The sequence below is a fragment of the Carcharhinus amblyrhynchos genome, unplaced genomic scaffold, assembly GCF_965287045.1.
Source record: "Carcharhinus amblyrhynchos unplaced genomic scaffold, sCarAmb.v2.hapA scaffold_39, whole genome shotgun sequence".
Taxonomy (NCBI): Eukaryota; Metazoa; Chordata; class Chondrichthyes; order Carcharhiniformes; family Carcharhinidae; genus Carcharhinus; species Carcharhinus amblyrhynchos.
In genome coordinates this window covers 8,252,117-8,271,992 of record NW_027649780.1, presented here as the reverse complement: position 1 = coordinate 8,271,992, position 19,876 = coordinate 8,252,117, and the positions used below count along the sequence as shown (strand labels likewise).

Below are 19,876 nucleotides of genomic sequence, written 5' to 3'. Positions count from 1 at the left end.
TCTTATACGTCTCAATAAGATCCCCCCTCTTCCTTCTAAACTCCAACGAGTTCAAGCCCAGTCTATTCAGCCTCAACTCTGGTATCAGCCTAGTGAACCTCCTCTGCACTCCCTCCAAGGCCAAAATATCCTTGCGCAAGTGCGGCGACCAAAACTGCACACAGTACTCCAGCTGCGGCCTCACCAGTGCCCTGTACAGTTGCAGCAAGACCTCCTTGCTTTTATATTCTATCCCCCTCGCTATAAAGGCCAGCATCCCATTTGCCTTCCTGACCACCTGCTGCACCTGTAGGCTGGGTTTTTGTGACTCAAGCACAAGGACCCCCAGGTCCCTCTGCACCGTAGCATGCTGCAGCTTTTCGCCCTTTAAATAGTCGTCCCTCCTACTATTATTCCTGCCAAAGTGGATAACCTCACACTTGCCAACATTGTATTCCATCTGCCAGGTCCTCGCCCACTCGCTTAGCCTATTTAGGTCCCTCTGCAGACTTTCTACACCCTCCGCACAATTTGCTTTTCCACTTATCTTTGTGTCATCAGCAAATTTTGACACCCTACACTCAGCTCCCTCCTCCAGATCATCTATATAAATGGTAAATAGCTGAGGCCCCAGCACCGATTCTTGGGACACTCCACAGGTCATCAACCGCCAATCCGAATAGCACCCATTGACACCTACTCTCTGCTTCCTATTAGACAGCCAATCCTCTATCCATGCTAACACCTTACCCCCAACTCCATGCCCCCTAACCTTCTGTAACAACCTTTTCTGCGGCACTTTATCAAACGCCTTCTGAAAATCGAGAAACACCACATGCACCGGTTCCCCTCTGTCCACCACACTAGTCACATCCTCATAGAATTCCAATAAATTTGTCAGACACGACTTCCCCTTAACGAATCCGTGCTGCATCTGCTCTATCAAACAATTCTTCTCAAGATGCCTCGCTATTTCTTCTTTGATGACGGATTCAAGCATTTTTCCCACAACAGACGTTAAACTAACTGGCCTATAATTCCCTGCCTTTTGCCTGCTACCCTTTTTAAACAGTGGCGTAACATTAGCCGTTTTCCAATCTTCCGGCACTTCCCCGGAATCCAGTGAGGTTTGGAAAATAATCACTAAGGCATCAACTATCACCTCTGCCATTTCCTTCAGAACCCTGGGATGCATTCCATCCGGTCCTGGGGACTTGTCCACCATCAGTCCCGCTAGTCTATCGAGCACTACCTCTCTAGTGACAGTGACAGGAGAGAGGCCCTTCAAAAGGAGAACCATTCACAGATTTTAAAAAAAGACAACAGAGAATACGTTATCACAAAGCCAGCGTATTTGAATTTTGTTCAGAATATTAGCCTCTATAACAGGCCTGAAATTTATTAACATCAGCAGATGCAGACCACAATGTGATTGACAACAAACTCCAATCTCTAGTTATTTGTGAACTTGCTGATGTCTCAGCAATGCAGATGATTGAGTGAATCTCTTCCCACACTTGGAGCAGGTGAAGGGTCTCTCCCCGGTGTGAACCCGCTGATGTACAGTGAGGTGAGATGACCGTCTGAACCCAGTCCCACAGTGAGAGCATCTGAATGGTTTCTCATCAGTGTGAACCTGTTGATGGGACACCAGCTCCTGAGAGGTTTTAAAACATTTCCCACAGTCCAGACACTTAAACGGTCTCTCATCAGTGTGACCTCTTTGGTGTGTAATTAGGATGGATGAATTAACAAATCCCTTCCCACACTGGGAGCAGGTGAATGGTCTCTGCCTGGTGTGAATTTGCCGGTGTGTCAGCAGGGTGGATTTGTGAGTGAATCCCTTTCCGCACTCAGAGCAGGTGAATCGCTTCTCCCTGGTGTGAACTCGCTGGTGTGTCAGCAGCGTGGATGATTGAGTGAATCCCATCCCACACACAGGGCAGGTGAATGGTCTCTCCCCAGTGTGAATTAGTTTGTGTTTAATCAGGGTGGATGACTGACTGAATCCCTTCCCACAGTCAGAGCAGGTGAATGGCCTCTGCCCAGTGTGTGTGCGCTGGTGATTTTGCAGGGTGGATAACTTAGTGAATCCCTTCCCGCAGTCCGAGCAGGTGAACGGCCTCTCCCCGGTGTGGCCGCGCCGATGGGTTTCCAGCTGGGATGGGTAATTGAATCCCTTCCCACAGACCCCACATTTCCACAGCTTCTCCCCATCATGACTGCATTTATGTTTTAACAGGCCAGATGATTGGTTGAAGCCTTGTCCACACACAGAACATGAGTATGGTTTCTCCTCACTGTGAACGGTGCTTTTTCCATCCATGTTCAAAATCCAATGATATTCCGATTACGAAAAATTAGGCGACTCTGTGAGATCCTGATGTGGAGTCTCGTTTCGGTTTCCCAACTGCAAATCCTAATCTTCTAAGATACGATGAAACTGATTTAAAACAGAAAAAAAGTGACTGAGAGAGAACACATAAAAACAGGTTGTGAAATTGAGTTGAATGAATGGGGTCACTTGTGGGGCCGGCATTAAGAAAAAGTGACCATGAAAGCTGCTGGATCGTCATAAAAACCTAACTGATTCACTCATGTGCTTCAGGGAAAGAAACCTCCCACCTGGTCTGGACTGACACATGAACCAATATTTACTGGAGGGGTAAGAGGGAGGTGGAAGAAGCAGAGGGTGAAGGAGGGGGTTTCTCTACATCTACATCCTGACCAGAACTCTGACAGAATCTCCCACTCTCTCAACCTCCACCATTTAGCTGGACCAGGGTAGTAGATGCATGTGAAGATCATCACCTTCTGATTCCTGTCCAACTCATACAACATTCTGACTTGTCTGAAATCAATTACAGAAGTTTCCAGCAAATAAATATCGGGAAGACTGGAGTCACTGTCTACAGTCCCCACTACAAACTTCACCACCCTCACACCTGACTTCACCCTCTCCATGTTAAATGTCTGAAGCTGAACTAAGTTGTTCACAACCATGATGTCTTACTTGAGAAGATTTTTAGACAACATATCCACATCATCTCCAAAATTATCTACTTCCACCTCAGTAACATCCCCCAACTCTGCCTTAGCCTCAGTCAACCAAAGAATCTCTGCAATGCAGAAGGAGGCCTTTTGGCCCATGAAGCCCACACCAACAACAATCCCACCTAGGCTCTACCCCCATAGCCCCATGTATTTACCCTGACACTAAGGGACAACTTAGCAGAGCCAACCAACCTAACCCACGTATTTTTGGAGTATGGGAGGAAACCAGAGCACCCAGAGGAAACCGACACAGACACGGGGAGAATGTGAAGACTCCAACAGACAGTGATTCATGCTGGGAATTGAACCCGGGTCCCTGGCACCGTAAGGCAGCAGTGCTAACCACTGTGCCACCATGTTGCTGCAGAAACCATCATCCATTCTTTTCTTACCTCTAGACTAAACAATTTCAATACAGTTTCAACTGGCTTCCAACATTAAGCAACCCCCTCCAAACCATCCTAAACTGCTCATATGCTTACTCACACCAAATCATGTTCACCCATCGCCCCTACGCTTGCTGATCTACAAATGATTTCTTTTAAGAAGCATCAGAATTTGAAAGTTCTTATCTTTGTTTTCCTCTATGGTTACAATCATTCTTGTGTCAGTAATCTTCTCCAGCCTCACACTCCTCTGAGGTCTCTACTGTAATCTAATTCCTCTTGAGCATTCTCAGTTTTAATCGTTGTACCATTACAAACTATCCTTCCAGTTGCACAGGCCACAAGCTCTGCAATCTCTTCTTTAAATCTCTCTGCCTGTCCATCACTTCTGCTTTCTTTAAAACCCACCTCTTTGACAAAACCTTTGGTCACCTGTCCTAATATGGCTCAGTATCAAGTGTCACTTCTGAGAAACTGTCTGGGGCTGTTTTATTATGTTAAAGACAAAATATGAATATAAATGATTCCAACTGCCCTGATATCGTTGTTCTCACCAGTCAGAAATTGGAAGTGAAAGGGTGAAGCAGTTAAGTGGTCAAGTTGTTCACATTCTGCCACTGGCATGTCCAAACCATTGCCCCAAACAAATATGGCGGACGCACATGCGCCCTGTTGCTATGCCCCGATAAAGATGGCGGACGCGCATGCCCCGATGAAGGTGGCCCTGATTAACCCGGGTCTGTAACTGGGAGAATGCTGAGGCCCTGCTCTGCGCAAAGGGCTAGGACCATCCTCTGATATCGGTAGGTTCTTTTTAAGGGTCCGCGGTTCACGTAACATGTTTAAGAAACCTTTCCAAACCCCCGCCTGGTCCATCGCGTCTTCCGCCCCGCCATTCCCACCTTTACTGACGGTGGGTCCGAGAAAGAATCTCTCCATCGCCATTAACCACACTGCGCATGCTTCACGCAGTCCCGCCCCCTCATTCACTCCGATTGGTCGGAGGACCAGTTGTTCCCTCGCAGTCGTCCGTCTTCTTCTCCTATTGGCCCCGGAGCTGCTGTCAATCAGTCCCTGGGCATTGTGAGGTATCGGGTGAGAGGTCAGTGCCGGCAGGGGGCGGGGTTTACAATGACCATTCTTCACTCTCACTGTCCGCCGGTTCCGGCTTCTTCCCACAAACCATCTCCAGCAAAGAGAGAAGTGGACACACTGAGTTAGCGGCAGTGTTACTGCACACTATTCTGCGGATAAGGCTTCAAATCCATTCAATTAATACAATCTGCAATTTAAAGTTAGATTCAGTGATGGTAATCATAAGATCCCTACAATTCAGAAGGCCATTCAGTCCTTTGAGTCTGCACTGACCTCAATCCCATGCAGGCCCTATTCCCATAACCCCACACATTTACTCTGCCTGACACTAAGGTCAATTTAGCATGGGCAATCAAACTAACTTGCAAACCTTTGGACTGGGAGGAAATCGGACTACCCGAGGAAACCCACGTAAACATAGAGAGAAAGTGCAAACCCCACACAGACAATAACTCAAGCTGGGAATTGAACCTGGGTCCCTGATACTGGAGGCAAAGTGTGGGTATGCCGGCGTTGGACTGGCGTAAACACAGTAAAAAGTCTGACAACACCAGGTTTTAGTCCAACCTATTTATTTGATAATATTCTCACAAGCTTTCGAGGGGCAGCCTCTTCGTCAGGTGAATGGAGAGTTCTGGCCTCAGACAGAGCATATAAAGCCTGTCTGAGGCCAGAACTCTCCATTCACCTGACGAAGAGGCTGTCCCCTCGAAAGCTTGTGAGAATATTATCAAATAAATAGGTTGGACTAAAACCTGGTGTTGTCAGACTTTTTACTGGAGGCAAACCCATTGTGAACGCCAGCTGACTAAGGCTGCTCTGAGAAAATCTCCACACACACAGTTCTGGACACAAGGTTAGAGTCATAGGGGTTGACAGCATGGAAACAGGCCCTTCTGCCCAACTTGTCCATGCCATCCTTTTTGTTTAAACCCTTAAACTACTCCCAATTGCCTGCATTTGGCCCATATCCCTCTATACCCATCATACCCATGTAACTGTTAATGTTAACGTCTGTTATTCTGTCTGGTCAGTCAAAGTGATTCAGATTCATGTTTTTCACAAGTAATGAATGAAATTATGCTCAATTTGTTATTTTGTTAAAATTGATTATTTTTGTTAAAAGGATCTCAAAAGAATACCAAAACTTAATTTGGATTTCCAGGGAGGAAGAGTGTGTGGGATGCAGATATACGATTTGAATTGTTTGTTCAAAATGTAACTGTCATTGGTTACATTTGTAAACTCCATTGACAACATATTAGAAGCTGAGGATTTGTGGAGAAAATATTTCATTTAGGATCAATTCAGGATCAAATTAATTTGGGGGAATGAAAGTGGAAAATATTCCACCAAAAGAGAACTATCTGTTCAGGATTTCTACCTTATAATGACAGTGATGACTTTTTAAACTCCTTCATCAGGTTATTAGAAGCAGAGGATTTGGAGATGGGAAACGCAAACCAAACATCACATTAGCATTGATACTCAGTGAATTGGATTGAGAGTATCATTGGTCTTTGAATGTGAAGGAAGATTGTTTTAACAAATTGCATAGCCTATAAAATATTGCAACATTTGAAGCAGAGAGAATCCACGTGTACTGCGTACAAAGCTTGAACTGGTCAACCAACCTGGAGAGAAACAAGGATGTCGGCAACATGGAGAAACCATGTAAATGTGGGGATTGTGGAAAGGGATTCAAATACCCATCCCTGCTGGAAATTCATCGACGCAGTCACACTGGAGAGAAGCCATTCACCTGCTCCGTATGTGGGAAGGGGTTCACTCAGTCAACCACTCTGCTGAGACACCAGCGATTTCACACAGGGGAGAGACCGTTCCCCTGTTGTGTGTGTGGGAAGGGATTCACTCAGTCATCTGAGCTTCTGGTACACCAGAGAGTTCATACTGGAGAGAAGCCATTCACCTGTCCTGTTTGTGAGAGAGGATTCACTCAGTTATCCCAGCTGCTGACACACCAGCGAGTTCACAGCGGGGAGAGGCCATTCACCTGTTCTGTGTGTGAGAAGGGATTCACTAATTCATCAAACCTTCTGACACACCAGCGAGTTCACACTGGTGAGAGACCATTCATTTGTTCCATGTGTGAGAAAGGATTCACAACGTCATCCAACCTTCTGACACACCAGCGAACTCACACCCGGGAGAAACCATTCACCTGTTCAATGTGTGAGAGGGGATTCAGTCAGCTAGCCCACCTGCTGACACACCAGCAAGTTCACAAGTGACTAAAGGGTTTGGATTCCACTGATGTTGCTGGTGTTCATCATACCCAGGGCGGATCCATGTTCATTCTGACGTTTCAAGTTTGTTTCTCTGATGTTACCAAATATAGTACTGGCTGGAGTTTAGGATTCTAGTTAATCAGCTGCTTACGTTCTTGGGCTTCCAGTCTCCCTTTAAGAGTGTGTGTCTGCAATCATTCCCCTGAATTCAGGGAATTCCACCAGCAATCATTTTGCCACAAATATTAAACTTTTACTTCAATCCTAAATTGATCTTCAGGACAAGATCCACAAATCAGAGGCTCCACTAATGAACATCTCCAATCAGAAAGTGCTGATCAATCCTTGCTGATAATTCTTACTGACTTCTACATTATACACAGTGATACCTCCATTATCCACCAGAAAGAAGGGGGATGGGAGTTGGTGGAGAATTGAGAGTCTCCGAATGTTACCCCTCCAGTTTGGTACAGAAATCCCCTCAGCTCAAGAATGAAGACAGGTGCAATTGAAATAATTAACTTTTGTATATTCTTTCTGAGAAAGAGGCTACACTATAATCAGATAGGAGGGGATTTGGTGTCAATCTTTTTGACTCAACAAGTAAACTAAATCAAATTAACTGAGGGGAGGAGATTGGTGTCAGTGACTGGGGTTAGTTTATATCAGACAGGAGGAGATTGGTGTCAGTGAGTGTGGGGTTGGTTTATATCAGACAGGAGGAGATTGGTGTCGGTGACTGTGGGGTTGGTTTATATCAGACAGGAGGAGATTGGTGTCGGTGACAGTGGGGTTGGTTTATATCAGACAGGAGGAGATTGGTGTCGGTGACTGTGGGGTTAGTTTATATCAGACAGGAGGAGATTGGTGTCAGTGACTGTGGGGTTGGTTTATATCAGACAGGAGGAGATTGGTGTCAGTGACTGTGGGGTTAGTTTATATCAGACAGGAGGAGATTGGTGTCGGTGACTGTGGGGTTGGTTTGTATCAGACAGGAGGGGATTGGTGTCGGTGACTGTGGGGTTGGTTTATATCAGACAGGAGGAGATTGGTGTCGGTGACTGTGGGGTTGGTTTATATCAGACAGGAGGAGATTGGTGTCAGTGAGTGTGGGGTTGGTTTATATCAGACAGGAGGAGATTGGTCTCGGTGACTGTGGGGTTGGTTTGTATCGGATTTGAAGAGATTGGTGTCATCCGGCATGAAGAGATTCCACCTTCCCTGTAACCAATCCCAATGTGCCAGGAATCTAAAACTCTCCTTGCACCATCTCTTCAGCTTTGCTTTGATCTGCTCTATCCTCCTCCTCATGTATTTACCAGCACGTGATGCTGGGGTTGATCAGATTTATTGTCTGAAGTTCTGCTTGCTGCTCTCTTTCCAGATCCCAAAGATCTGCCGGCAGGACCAGGACTCCATAACATCCATACGTTTTCCTTTTTATTGTATGGATATTATCCCGGTATTCTGGAGACCAAACTGGAGATGTAAATTCAGACATGTCAGGAATCACAAGTCTTAAAGTGGGACAAAAGTAAAATCCTCCAGGTTCGGGAAATACTCAGATGTTCAGTCTCCATTTATGAAAGGAGGCATGAAGTGTTGCCACACAGGTACGCACACTGGGGACAGGCCATTCACCTGCTCCAAAAGTGGGAAGTGATTCGCCAGTTCATTCAACTTTCTGAGACGCCAGTAAGTTCACCCTGGGGAGAAGTTGTTTACCTGCTGTGTTGTGGGAAGGGATTTGCTCAGTCAAACACCCTGGTTAGATACTAAGTGAGTTCTCAAGTGACTACAGGAGTTGGATTAAACTGTTATTGCTGCTGTTAATCACAATTGTGACTAAACCATGTCCATTCTGACTGTTGTGTTTTTTCTGCTGATAATTGAATTGAAGTTTAATATTCTGGATATACCTCCAATAAATCAGCTCTTATTTAAAGGCATTATTGTAGATTTCTTTTCTGGACCTCAGAAAGGACAATCTGGGGGAGGATCGTACGGCAGGAACAGAACTTCAGCCTGGACACAGTCCAAGGGCAGGCTGGCCATTCACATCTTGTCCCTGTTGAATAAAATCAAACAGCGTTTATTCTCCATCCAGTTATCTGACCTTTTCATTTTATACATTTCACACTGATCCCCATGGTAACACAGATATTATGTTCCTTCTTCATTTCCATGTGACTATTTTTGTTTTCTCCAAACAAACCCAGAACATCATATGGACCTTCACAATTAACTTCTCAGTGCCCCTTCTTTCAGTAATGCTTTCAACTTTCACTGTTCAATAGCTGATTATTGCCCGTAGCAGGGAGGGTGCTCAGGTTTGTTGGAGTTTCTGTAGAAACTGGTCCTGAGTCCGTTGAGTAGCAATGGGGAGTGGGACCCTGGTGGAAAGCATGATCTGGACTGGCCAAACAATCGTGAGCTGAAATGGGCTGTGAGCAGGGATTTGAAAAGGAGAATGGTCAGCGGATGAGGGTTGGTGGGGCGGAGGGAGGAATGGAGCTGGGAGCTGGGGTGGGAAGAGAGGAATGGAGCTGGGAGCCGGGAGCCGGGGTGGGGAGGGAGGAGCGGAGCTGGGAGCCGGGGTGGGGAGGGAGTGGAGGCTTCACAATCACCCGCTGAATCTGCAAGGCCCAAATCAGATCTTACGGGTCCCGACTTTGCAGCTGGAGGGATTTTATTCGGAATCAGGGCCAGTTCTGTGGCTGCCATGTGAGGAAAGGAGATTAGTGGGATCAGTATTAGTGATATCAGCAAGGTGACTGGGGCGGCACAATGGTACAGCCGCCCCACTGCACCAGGGACCCAGGTTCAATTCCAGCCTTGTGTCACTGTCTTTGTGGAGTTTGCATTTTCTCCCCGTGTTTGCATGGGTTTCCTCCGGGAGCTCCAGTTCCCTCCCACATTCCAAAGATGTGTGGTTTAGGTTGATTGGCCATTCCATACTGCTCCTTAGTGTCAGAGGCACTGGCAGGGTAAATATGTGAGGTGACAGGGACAGGGATTGGGTGGGATTGTGGTTAGTACAGACACGATGGACCAAATGGCCTCCTCTTGCACTGTAGGGATTCGATGATTTCTATGATTTAATGGGAAGTGACATCAGCAATATGACCAATATCCTTCAGGGACCAATCAGACATTGATCATGCATCATTTGACCAATCGGGGACTGATCAGGTGCTGTTTGGGCCAATCAGAACCACAGCAGACCAGTGACAAAGCTGAATATAAGGAGAGACTAACTCGGTTAGGATTATATTAACTGGAGTTTAGAAGAGAGAGAGGGGATCTCATTGAGCTTATAACACTCTAACAGGGGCAGACAGTAGATTCAGAAAGAATGTTCCCAATGGTGGGAGAGTTCAGAATTAGGGGTCACAGTTTGAAGATAAAGTTTAAACATTTTAGGACTGAGGTGAGGAGAAATTTCTTCACTCAGAGAATGGTGAATGTGGGGAATTCACTACCATACTAAGTAGTTGTGGCCCAAACGTTGTATGATTTCAAGAAGAAATTAGGTATAGCTCTTGGGGCTAAAGGGATATGGGGGGAAGGCGGTATTAGGATATTAAATTTGATGATCAGCCAAGATCAAAATGAATGGTGGAGCAGGCTCGAAGGGCCAAATGGACGACTACTGCTTCTGTTTTCTATGTTTCTATATGTCTATGTTTCTATGCACTGTCGCGGGTGTCAGGCCATTGACCCTAATGGAACACACAACAATGAGAACAATTTGAGTTGAAGCTTCAGTTTGAGGTGATGTTGCTTTTCTCTTCAAAGGGCGTTTCAGCAGCCGACCGTTCCACTGTGTCCTCTTCACTCCACTCTGACATGTTAGTGAGAATCATTGTTTCATCATCAGCAACATCCTCGTCAGTGTGTCCATTAGAACATCTCGGTTACAGAATTGAAATAATGGATTTAAACTGGGAAGGAATTATTGATTTAGACATGAATAATGAGCAGTAACCTTGTTCCACAAGAACTGTAATTGCAGTCTGAGAAATCCTTATCAGAGACAGAAATACCTGCTCAGAAATTGGTCTGCCACCAACTATCACGTGTGTTTTCAGATTTCAATCAATGGCATTGCAATGAGTGAATACAATATTTACCTGTTTCCTTCTCCAAACAGGCACTGTTGAATTTTCTGCTGTTCAAAGCAGTTATGCACAGTGTATTACAGCAAACCTTTTAGAATTTGGAATAATACATATCTCTGTTAATTATTTGATAATTGGAGGCACAGTGATCAGCACTGCTGTCTCAGGTTCAGTTATTGCCTTGGGTGACTGCCTATGTGAAGTTTTCACATTCTCCTCGTGTCTGCCTGAGTTTCCTCCGGGTGCTCCAGTTTCCACCCACACACCAAACATGTGCCAATTAGGTTGATTAGCCATGCCAAATTGCCCCTCACTGTCAGGGGGATTAGCAGGGTAAATTCACCAAAGATCCTTAGACAGCATCTTCCAAACCCATGACCACTTCCATCTAGAAGGACAAGGACAGCAGATACATGGGAGCATCACCACCTGCAAGTTCCCCTCCAAGCCACTCACCACCCTGACTTGGAAATATATTGGTATTCCTTCATGGTCGCTGGGTCAAAATCTTGCAATTCCTTCCCTAATAGCATTTTGGGTCAACCCACAACACGTGGTCTGCAGCAATTCAGGAACGCAGCTCACCATCACCTTCTCAAGGGCAACTAGCAATGAGCTCCCTGACCTCAGCCTCAAAAACTTCAAGCAAAATCAGAAATGTTGTAGTTTAGGGTGCAATGAGAGGAAAGAAATGTTTGTATTTTGACACTGTGCGGATATTGGCAACTCAATCAGTCCACAACAGAATTTAATGGGTTTATAAACACAGACTAACACAGATAATCACCATCTGAAACATGTCTAATAGTATTCATAGAATCATAGGATCCCTACAGTGTAGGAGGAGGCCATTTCATCCATCGAGTCTGCACTGACCACAATCCCATCAAAGCCCTATTCCCGCAATCCTACACATTTACCCTGCTAATCCCCCGAACACTAGGGTCAATTTGGCATGGCCAATCCACCTATCCTGCACATCTTTGGACTGTTTTGTGTGCTCATAAAGACAGACACAAGCCTGGCACCAGTGTCATGAACATTCTCTGGGTTAAAGGTTCCTCCTGGTTCTTGCTATCTGTTGTGTGTCCTTTGTCACAGTCGGTACCAGTACATTTCTATTGAAAGGTTGTTAAGAAATTCCAGTGAATTCCAGCCCCTTATGTAACGTGTGCATCAGATTCAGTGATGTCCACATGTGTGTGAAAAGGGTTCTGGGTAAGGGTTTTAGCTCTTCTTTACCTGTTAGTAACAATGCACCCTTTATTCAATACTAAAGTATAAAGTCCTCATTAGATATCAATTCTATTATCTACATTTCATTGAACCAGTCTATATTTTCATCACAAGACTACACTGGGAGTACTGTCAACATTTGTGATCTCCATTTAGAAAAAGGAAATAGAAACACAGGAAAAGGCACAACAGAGATTTACAAGAATAATCCCAGAACTGTAACCACTTGTGAACTTGCTGGTATCTCACCAAGTTTACTGACTGAGTGAATCCCTTCCCACACACACAGCAGGTAAGCAGCCACTCCCTGGTGTGAACCCGCTGGTGTACCCGTAGGCTGGATGACTGAGTGAATCCCTTCCCACACATGGAGCAGGTGAATGGTTTCTCCCCAGTGTGAACTGGCTGATGTTTCAGCAGGTCAGATGACCGATGAAACCTCTTTGTGCAGTGAGAGCAACTGAACGGTCTCTCCCCAGTGTGAACTCGCTGGTGTGTCAGCAGGTCGGATGATCTATTAAATCGCTTTGTGCAATGAGAGCAACTGAACGGCTTCTCCCCAGTGTGAATTCGCTGGTGTGTCTGCAGGTCGGCAGAGTGAATGTATCCTTTCCCACACAGAGCGCATTTGAATGGTCTCTCCCCAGTGTGAACTTGTTGGTGTGCCCGCAGGGTGGATGAATCATTGAATCCTTTCCCACACACAGAGCAGATGAATGGTTTCTCCCCAGTGTGAATTCGTTGGTGTGTCCGCAGATCGGATGACTGAGTGAATCCCTGCCCACACTCAGTGCAGGTGAATGGCCTCTCCCCTGTGTGAACTCGCTGGTGTCTCAGGAGATTGTTTAACTGAGTGAATCCCTGCCCACACACAGAGCAGGTAAATGGCCTTTCCCCTGTGTGAACTCGCTGGTGTCTCCAGAGATGACTTAACTGAGTGAATCCCTTCTCACACATGGTGCAGGTGAAAGGTGTCTCCCCGGTGTGAACCCGTTCATGTTTCCGCAGTGTGGATGACGTTCTAAATTTTTTTGTGCAGTGAGAGCAGCTGAACGGATTCTCCTCAGTGTGATTGCGCTGGTGGTCCCTCAGATCCGCAGCACGTCTGAAGCTGCTCCCACAGTCAGAGCATTTAAAGGGTCTCTCATTGGTGTGGGTGACATTGTGACTCAGTAGACTGGATGATTGTGCGAATCCCTTCCCACACACAGAGCAGGTGAATGGTCTCTCCCCAGTGTGAACTCGCTGGTGTCTCTGCAGAGTGTATAACCTTTTAAATCCCTTCGAGCAGTGAGAGCAGTTGAATGGTCTCTCCCCAGTGTGAATGCGCTGGTGGGTTACAAGTTCTGCAGTGCATCTGAAACCACTCCCACAGTCAGAGCATTTAAAGGGTCTCTCCTGGGTGTGCGTGAGATTGTGTGCACGCAGCCTGGATAACTGAGTGAATCCCTTCCCACACACAGAACAGGTGAATGGTCTCTCCCCAGTGTGGCTGCGTTGATGAATTTCCAGCTGAAATGGGAACCTGAATCCCTTCCCACAGTCCCCACATTTCCATGGTTTCTCCATGGTGCGGGTGTCCTTGTGACTCTCCAGGTTAAACAATCAGTTAAATCTCGCACAGAACACAGGTACAGTCCCTTCCCAGTGTGAATGCTGCGATGTATTTTCAGGCTGCGTAACTGGTTAAAGCTCTTTCCACAGTCAGCCAGTGCAATGGAACATTCACTCAGATGTTTGTGTGTCTCTCAGTAACTTCCCAGTCACACTGATGTTTAAAGTCTTCAGAAGTAGACAGAAGAGAGAAATATTTCTCCTTGTAGAATTAAAGGCTGATAATATTCAGGTCCCACTGAATTAAGTGACTCTGTCAGATCTTGACTTAATGTTTGATTTGAGATATCTGTCTGCAAATCCTCCACCTTCTGGTATCCTGTGAAAGGGGTTTACAAAAATAATCACTGTCAGCACAGGATAGAAATTCAGAACAGACAATTCTGGTTTCCATGGAATATTTTTTCCTCTCTCATTCCCCAAAAACTGTAAAATCTCCATCCCACACACTCTCCTTCCATTCTCACTCTGCTGTATCTAACAGTCCCCCTCCCAATTCTCCTGAAGGTGCTGACTGACGCTGATTGACAGACCTTAGAATCAATCTGCACCGACCACAATCCCAGGTCCTTTCCCCCATGTATTTGCCCCGTAAATCCCCTGACACTAAAGTCAAATTAGCAGTGCCAATCCACCTGACCCGCACATCTTTGGACTGTGGGAAGAAACCACAGCATCCAGAGGAAACCCACACAGGCATGGGAGAATGTACAAACTCCACACAGACAGTAACCCAAGGCTGGAACTGAACCCCGGTCCCTGGTGCTGTGAGGCCGCAGTACTAACCACTGTATCGCCCTAAATTCAAATTTCACCACCCGCTGCGGTGGGATTTGAAGCCAATCCCCAGTGCATCACCCTGGGTCTGTGACAATACCACTAATGCCACCACCTCCAATGCTCACTGCTTCCTGTCCTGGACACAGAGATCTCCATGCAGGCTGCCAGACAGATATCTGTCTATCTGACTGGACTAACAATGTGTGGAATGTACAGGCTGGGGAACAATGGGTGGGGGGCGGGGCTCCCGGGTCCGTGCGCCTGAACCTGGAGACGTCACCGCGGAGCAGAGTGATTGCTATTGGTTGATTCAGGCAGGGCTCCATTGTGCCGTCACAATGAGAAGTCTGACAACGAACTCTCCATTCACCTGACGAAGGGACTAACCCGAAAGCTTGTGAGTATATTATCAAATAAATAGGTTGGACTAAAACCTGGTGTTGTCAGACTTTTCACTGTGTTTACGCCAGTCCAACGCCGGCATACCCACATCATGACTACTATCGACACCACAAACTGCCGGATCCAAGTGGAGAGAATCTCCAAGAAGATTGCGCATATCGACACAGACATCAAGTTTTTAATCAGTAATCTCTAAACTGTCTGTGCTTTATATGCTCTGTCTAAAGCCAGAACTCTCCATTCACCTGACGAAGGGACTAACCCGAAACCTTGTGAGTATATTATCAAATAAATAGGTTGGACTGAAACCTGGTGTTGTCAGACTTTTCACTAAGTCTGACAACACCAGGTTTAGTTCCCACTGATTGGTTTGACAGTAAACCAATCACAGTTTTCCTGATGTCAGGAGGAGGCCTCAACTATCCTGCTGTAAAGTTCAGTTTCTAGCTTCCCCTTTCTTTTCAGCAGGGTGCTGCTGGAGCTGCCAGAACTGGCAATTTAATAGACCTTCTATGATAACAGCACATCATGGAGGCCCATAATAACATTCCCCCCATCCCGCTGGTCATCCCCATCCTGATTATTTCCCACCACTTAGTTTCCTGCTGTTCCCGGAACAAATCCATCCGACCAGTGGTGTCCCCCCCCCCCCAATTGTTTCAGTCTGGGTAGTTTTCAATGGAACACTCACAGATGTTGGAGACAGTCCCGGACCGGGGGGAGGGGGAGACCACCGAGCGGCTTCTCGCTCTGGCCGGAACCGCTGGTCTGGAAACCTTGGCTCGAGGAGGGGGAGGGGAACAATGGATGGGGGGCGGGGCTCCCGGGGCCGTCCGGGCCTGCGCACTGCAACGCGGAGACGTAACCGTGTGATTCCTATTGGCTGATTCAGGCAGGGCTCCATTGTGACGTCAGAATGCGGAAGCTCGTCAATGAGCTTCAGAGTGAAACTTCCTCCTCTGTGCAACATCTGGGAGGAAATCAATGTTTCCCCCTTTCCATTTCTTTTCTCATTCTGGGGGAAATTGGGGACTTGCAGCAACTGAAGGGAAAGGACGCGAATCCAGTTGGATATTCCACACAGTTTTAGTCCTGTCATACAGACATAAATCTGCCTGACAGCCTGGATGGAGATTTTCAGCTCTCTGTGTCTAGGACAGGAAGCAGTGAGTATAGGTCTGTTAATCAGCCTGAATCAGCACCTTCAGGAAAATTGAGAGGGTAAATGTTACACAGCCTGAAAATACATTGCAGGATTCACAGCGGGGAGAGACTGTACCTGTGTTCTGTGTGAGATTTAGCTGATAGTTTAATCTGGAGAGTCCCAAGGACACCCGCACCATAGAGAAACCATGCAAATATGGGGACTGTGGGAAGGGATTCAATTACCAATCTGTACTACAAACTCATTGGCGCACTCACACTGGGGAGAAACCATTTACCTGCTGTGTGTGTGGGAAGGGATACACTCATATAACAGATTTGCAGAGGCGACTTCACACTGGGGAGAGGCTCTGAGTGTGGGAAAGGATTCACCCAGTTATACAGTCTGTGGAGACACAAACGATTTCACACTGGGGAGAAGCCATTCATCTGCTCTGTGTGAGGGAAAGGATTCACTCAGTTAATTGATTTGCAGACCCATCAGCGAATTCACTCTGGGAGAGGCCATTCATCTGCCCTGACTGTGGGAAAGGATACACTCATTCAAGGACCCTGCTGACACACCAGCGAATTCACACTGGGGATAGGCTGTTCACCTACTCTCACTGTGGGAAGAGATTCACTCAGTTATCCATTCTTCTAACACACCAGCGAGTTCACACTGGTGAGAGACTGTGGGCAGGGATTCAGTCGGTTCTCTGATCTGCAGGTACACCAGCGACTTCACACTGGGGAGAGGCCATTCACCTGCTCTCAGTGTGGGGAGGGATTCAGTCAGCTATCCAACCTACAGACTCACCAGCGAGTTCACACTGGGGAAAGGCCATTCTCCTGCTGTGTGTGTGGAAAGGGGTTTACCGTGTTATCCACTCTTGCAACATACCAGCGAATTCACACTGGTGAGAAACCGTTCACTTGCTCTGAGTGTGGGCAGGGATTCAGTCAGTTCTCAGACCTGTGGGCAGTCCAGCGACCTCATACTGGGGAGAGGCCATTCACCTCTCTCAATGTAGGAAGGGATTCAATCGGTCATCCAACCTGTGGAAACACCAGTGAGTTCACACTGGGGAGAGACCATTCACCTGCTCTCAATGTGGAAAGGGATTCACTCAGTCATGCAGCCTACAGAGACAGCAACGCGTTCACATCACTGAGAGACCTTTTAAATGCTCTGATTACTGTGGCATTTTTATAACCTCTTCAGATCTCATTGTCCACCAACACATTCACATTGAAGAGAGACCCTTCCCCTGTCCCATCTGTGGGAAGAGATTCAGTGCTGCATCTAACCTGAGGGCACACCAGCAAGTTCACACTGGAGAGAGGCCATTCTCCAGCTCTAAGTGTGGAAAGGGATTCACTCTATTACATGGCCTGCAGAGACACCAGCGATTTCACAAGTAACGACAGGAATGAGGCCTTTTTCAAATAAACAAAAACCTGGGAGTCAGCCAATCCCTGTTTTGTACCTTCTGGCAATGCCTTGACCAATCCAAATTGACCCACTTGGTTTAAACTTGGACAAAACCTTAGGAATTAACTGTTCCTTGGTGCATTCTCCATAACAATGACTTATTAAAGTTAATTGTAGTGAACTCACAGTAAAACATTTTTGAACAGAGGTCTAAATCAATTTCCAGAAACAGTAAGATTTACTCCCTTCATCACTGTAGCCAATGAGCTATTGTTTAATACAAAAATGGCCAAACACTATGTTGCGGTAGGCCTGAAGCAAAGGCAATTAGATATATAGATATTCCATTTCATGCTAGCAATATGCAATACTAATCGCAATGGAGTACAATAGTCCGAGAAATACCATGGGGCTAGCTGACTTGACCACATTCTAGGGGGCATTCAGTAATTCAGTAAGCTTTGGGAGCCCACACTATCCATAACTTCTGCTGATAAAAATATACACATTCTGTGGTTTCATTGTTCCAAAGAACGTGGTTCATCTCACTCAGCCTTCAACCATCATACTCTGCAGCAACCTGCTTTTGGCTAAAATGTACAGATCATTTTAAAAATCATCTGAAATACATTTCAAAGTCCAAAATACATCAGAAATACTTATTCAAATCTCTTACTTGTTTAAATCTCTTACTGTGGATTTGTGTTTCTTTGTGCAGACAGTATCTCTGTTAGTCTGATCTTATGTTAATTCTCTCAGTGCTCATAGTTTTATTATAGTTTTTTTATTATTAGTCTTAAATCCCTGATTATTTGAAATTTCTCTCTCAATGATTTTCTTTGTTAGGTGGAGTCGCACATGATCAGCCCCTGTGGCTTCTCGCTGCTGGCAGAACTCAATAAACTATTTGTTGATTGAATCAGGCTTGAGTGTGGAACGATTCTTCTGAGTTCATTCCCCCTAACAGGCATTAATGAATATTTGAAAGCCAACAAATCTGTTGTTCAAATCTGGGACAATTCCAACATCAGAAAAAGTGCTGTGAGCAAGTTACCTTATAAAATGATGCTATTTCAGACAAAGAACAAGTAATCAAAATATATTCCTGTCGGGAATCAGATAGAAATGATTGATTCCAGTTTTAAAGATGGTATGAAGCCAATGAGATAGGATTATGTAATTGAGGGTAGAGACCTGAAATTAAACAGCAAATAGGAACTGGGATATTGGACACAATTCAGTTCAATAGAATATTTCAATCTGGCACTGATGTATAATATAGACAGGTCCAGTAAATTGATAGCTTAATTAGGTCTGTTCACTTGGAATCTAGTGTTCAATTCTGGTTGCAACACTGCCAGAAGGATGTGGAGGCTTTGGAGAGGGTACAGAGAAGATTTATCAAGAAGTTGCCTGGTATGGAGGGCATTAGCTATGGGGAGAGGTTGGAGAAACTAGGTTGTTCTCACTGGGACAATGAAGGTTGAGGGGTGACTTGTTAGAAGTCTAGAAGATTGTGAGATGCATGGACAAGAGTGGATAGTCAGAAGCTTTTTCCCAGGGTCAAAGAGTCAGTTACCAGGGAGCATAGGTTTAAAGTGCAAGGGGCAAGGTTTAAAGGAGATGTACAAGGCAAGTTTTTTACAGAGAGGGTGGTGGGTGCCTGAACTCGCTACTGGGAGAGCTGGAGGAAGCAGATACAATAGTGAATTTCAGGGGTGTCTTGACAAAAACATGAATAGGATGGGAATAGAGGGGTTTGGTCCTTGGAAGGATAGGGGGTTGTAGTTCAGGTGCAGGCTTGGAGGGCCAAAGGGCCTATTCCTGTGCTTTAATTTTTTTTTCTGTTTTTTAATACTCTAACTGCCACACTAGGATTGGGGCCATCTATGGAGAGATATTTTCTGCTCCCACTAGTGAGTTCCAGGCCTGGGTACTTTTTGTGTAACTAAAGTTTCATCTAACATCCTGTCTGCCTGCCTATGTTTCGATGTAGCTGTTTAGGTTACCAGCATGCAGGACAGGAAAACAGGAGTAAAGATCTGATTAATGATTAATTATCCTAATTAGTGATCACTGACCGGGAGGCAGTCCGGTGAGGGCTATGAAATTTATTATAACATTTCCACAGGAAAACACATCCAATGGGATCTAATCTGTACGGGGAGGGGGGAGGGGGGTGGGGGGGGTGATGTTATTATGGGCCACCATGAGGTGCTGTTATCATAGAAGATCTATTAAATTGCCCGTTCTGGCAGTCCCTCACCATGCTCCAACAGCAATGTTAAAAGAAAGAAGGGGGAAACTAGAAACTGAACTTTACAGAGGGATAATTTAGGATACCTCCTGACATCTGGAAGAGTGGCCAGCTGAAGGATTTGG

At 45.9% G+C, this 19,876-nt stretch overlaps 1 protein-coding gene across 1 annotated transcript in view; it reads right to left on the bottom strand.

Annotated features, from left to right (window-relative positions):
* Positions 1–1,313: 1,313 nt before the first annotated feature.
* Positions 1,314–19,876, bottom strand: part of LOC145363601 (uncharacterized) — a 37,139-nt gene continuing 18,576 nt past the window's right edge. Inside the window, 4 exon segments of the mRNA XM_080218785.1 lie at positions 1,314–2,389; positions 4,281–4,479; positions 8,083–8,242; positions 12,258–14,053. Of these exon segments, the coding sequence (XP_080074911.1) occupies positions 1,436–2,389; positions 4,281–4,479; positions 8,083–8,242; positions 12,258–13,689 (2,745 nt within the window). The 5' untranslated portion in view covers positions 13,690–14,053 and the 3' untranslated portion in view covers positions 1,314–1,435.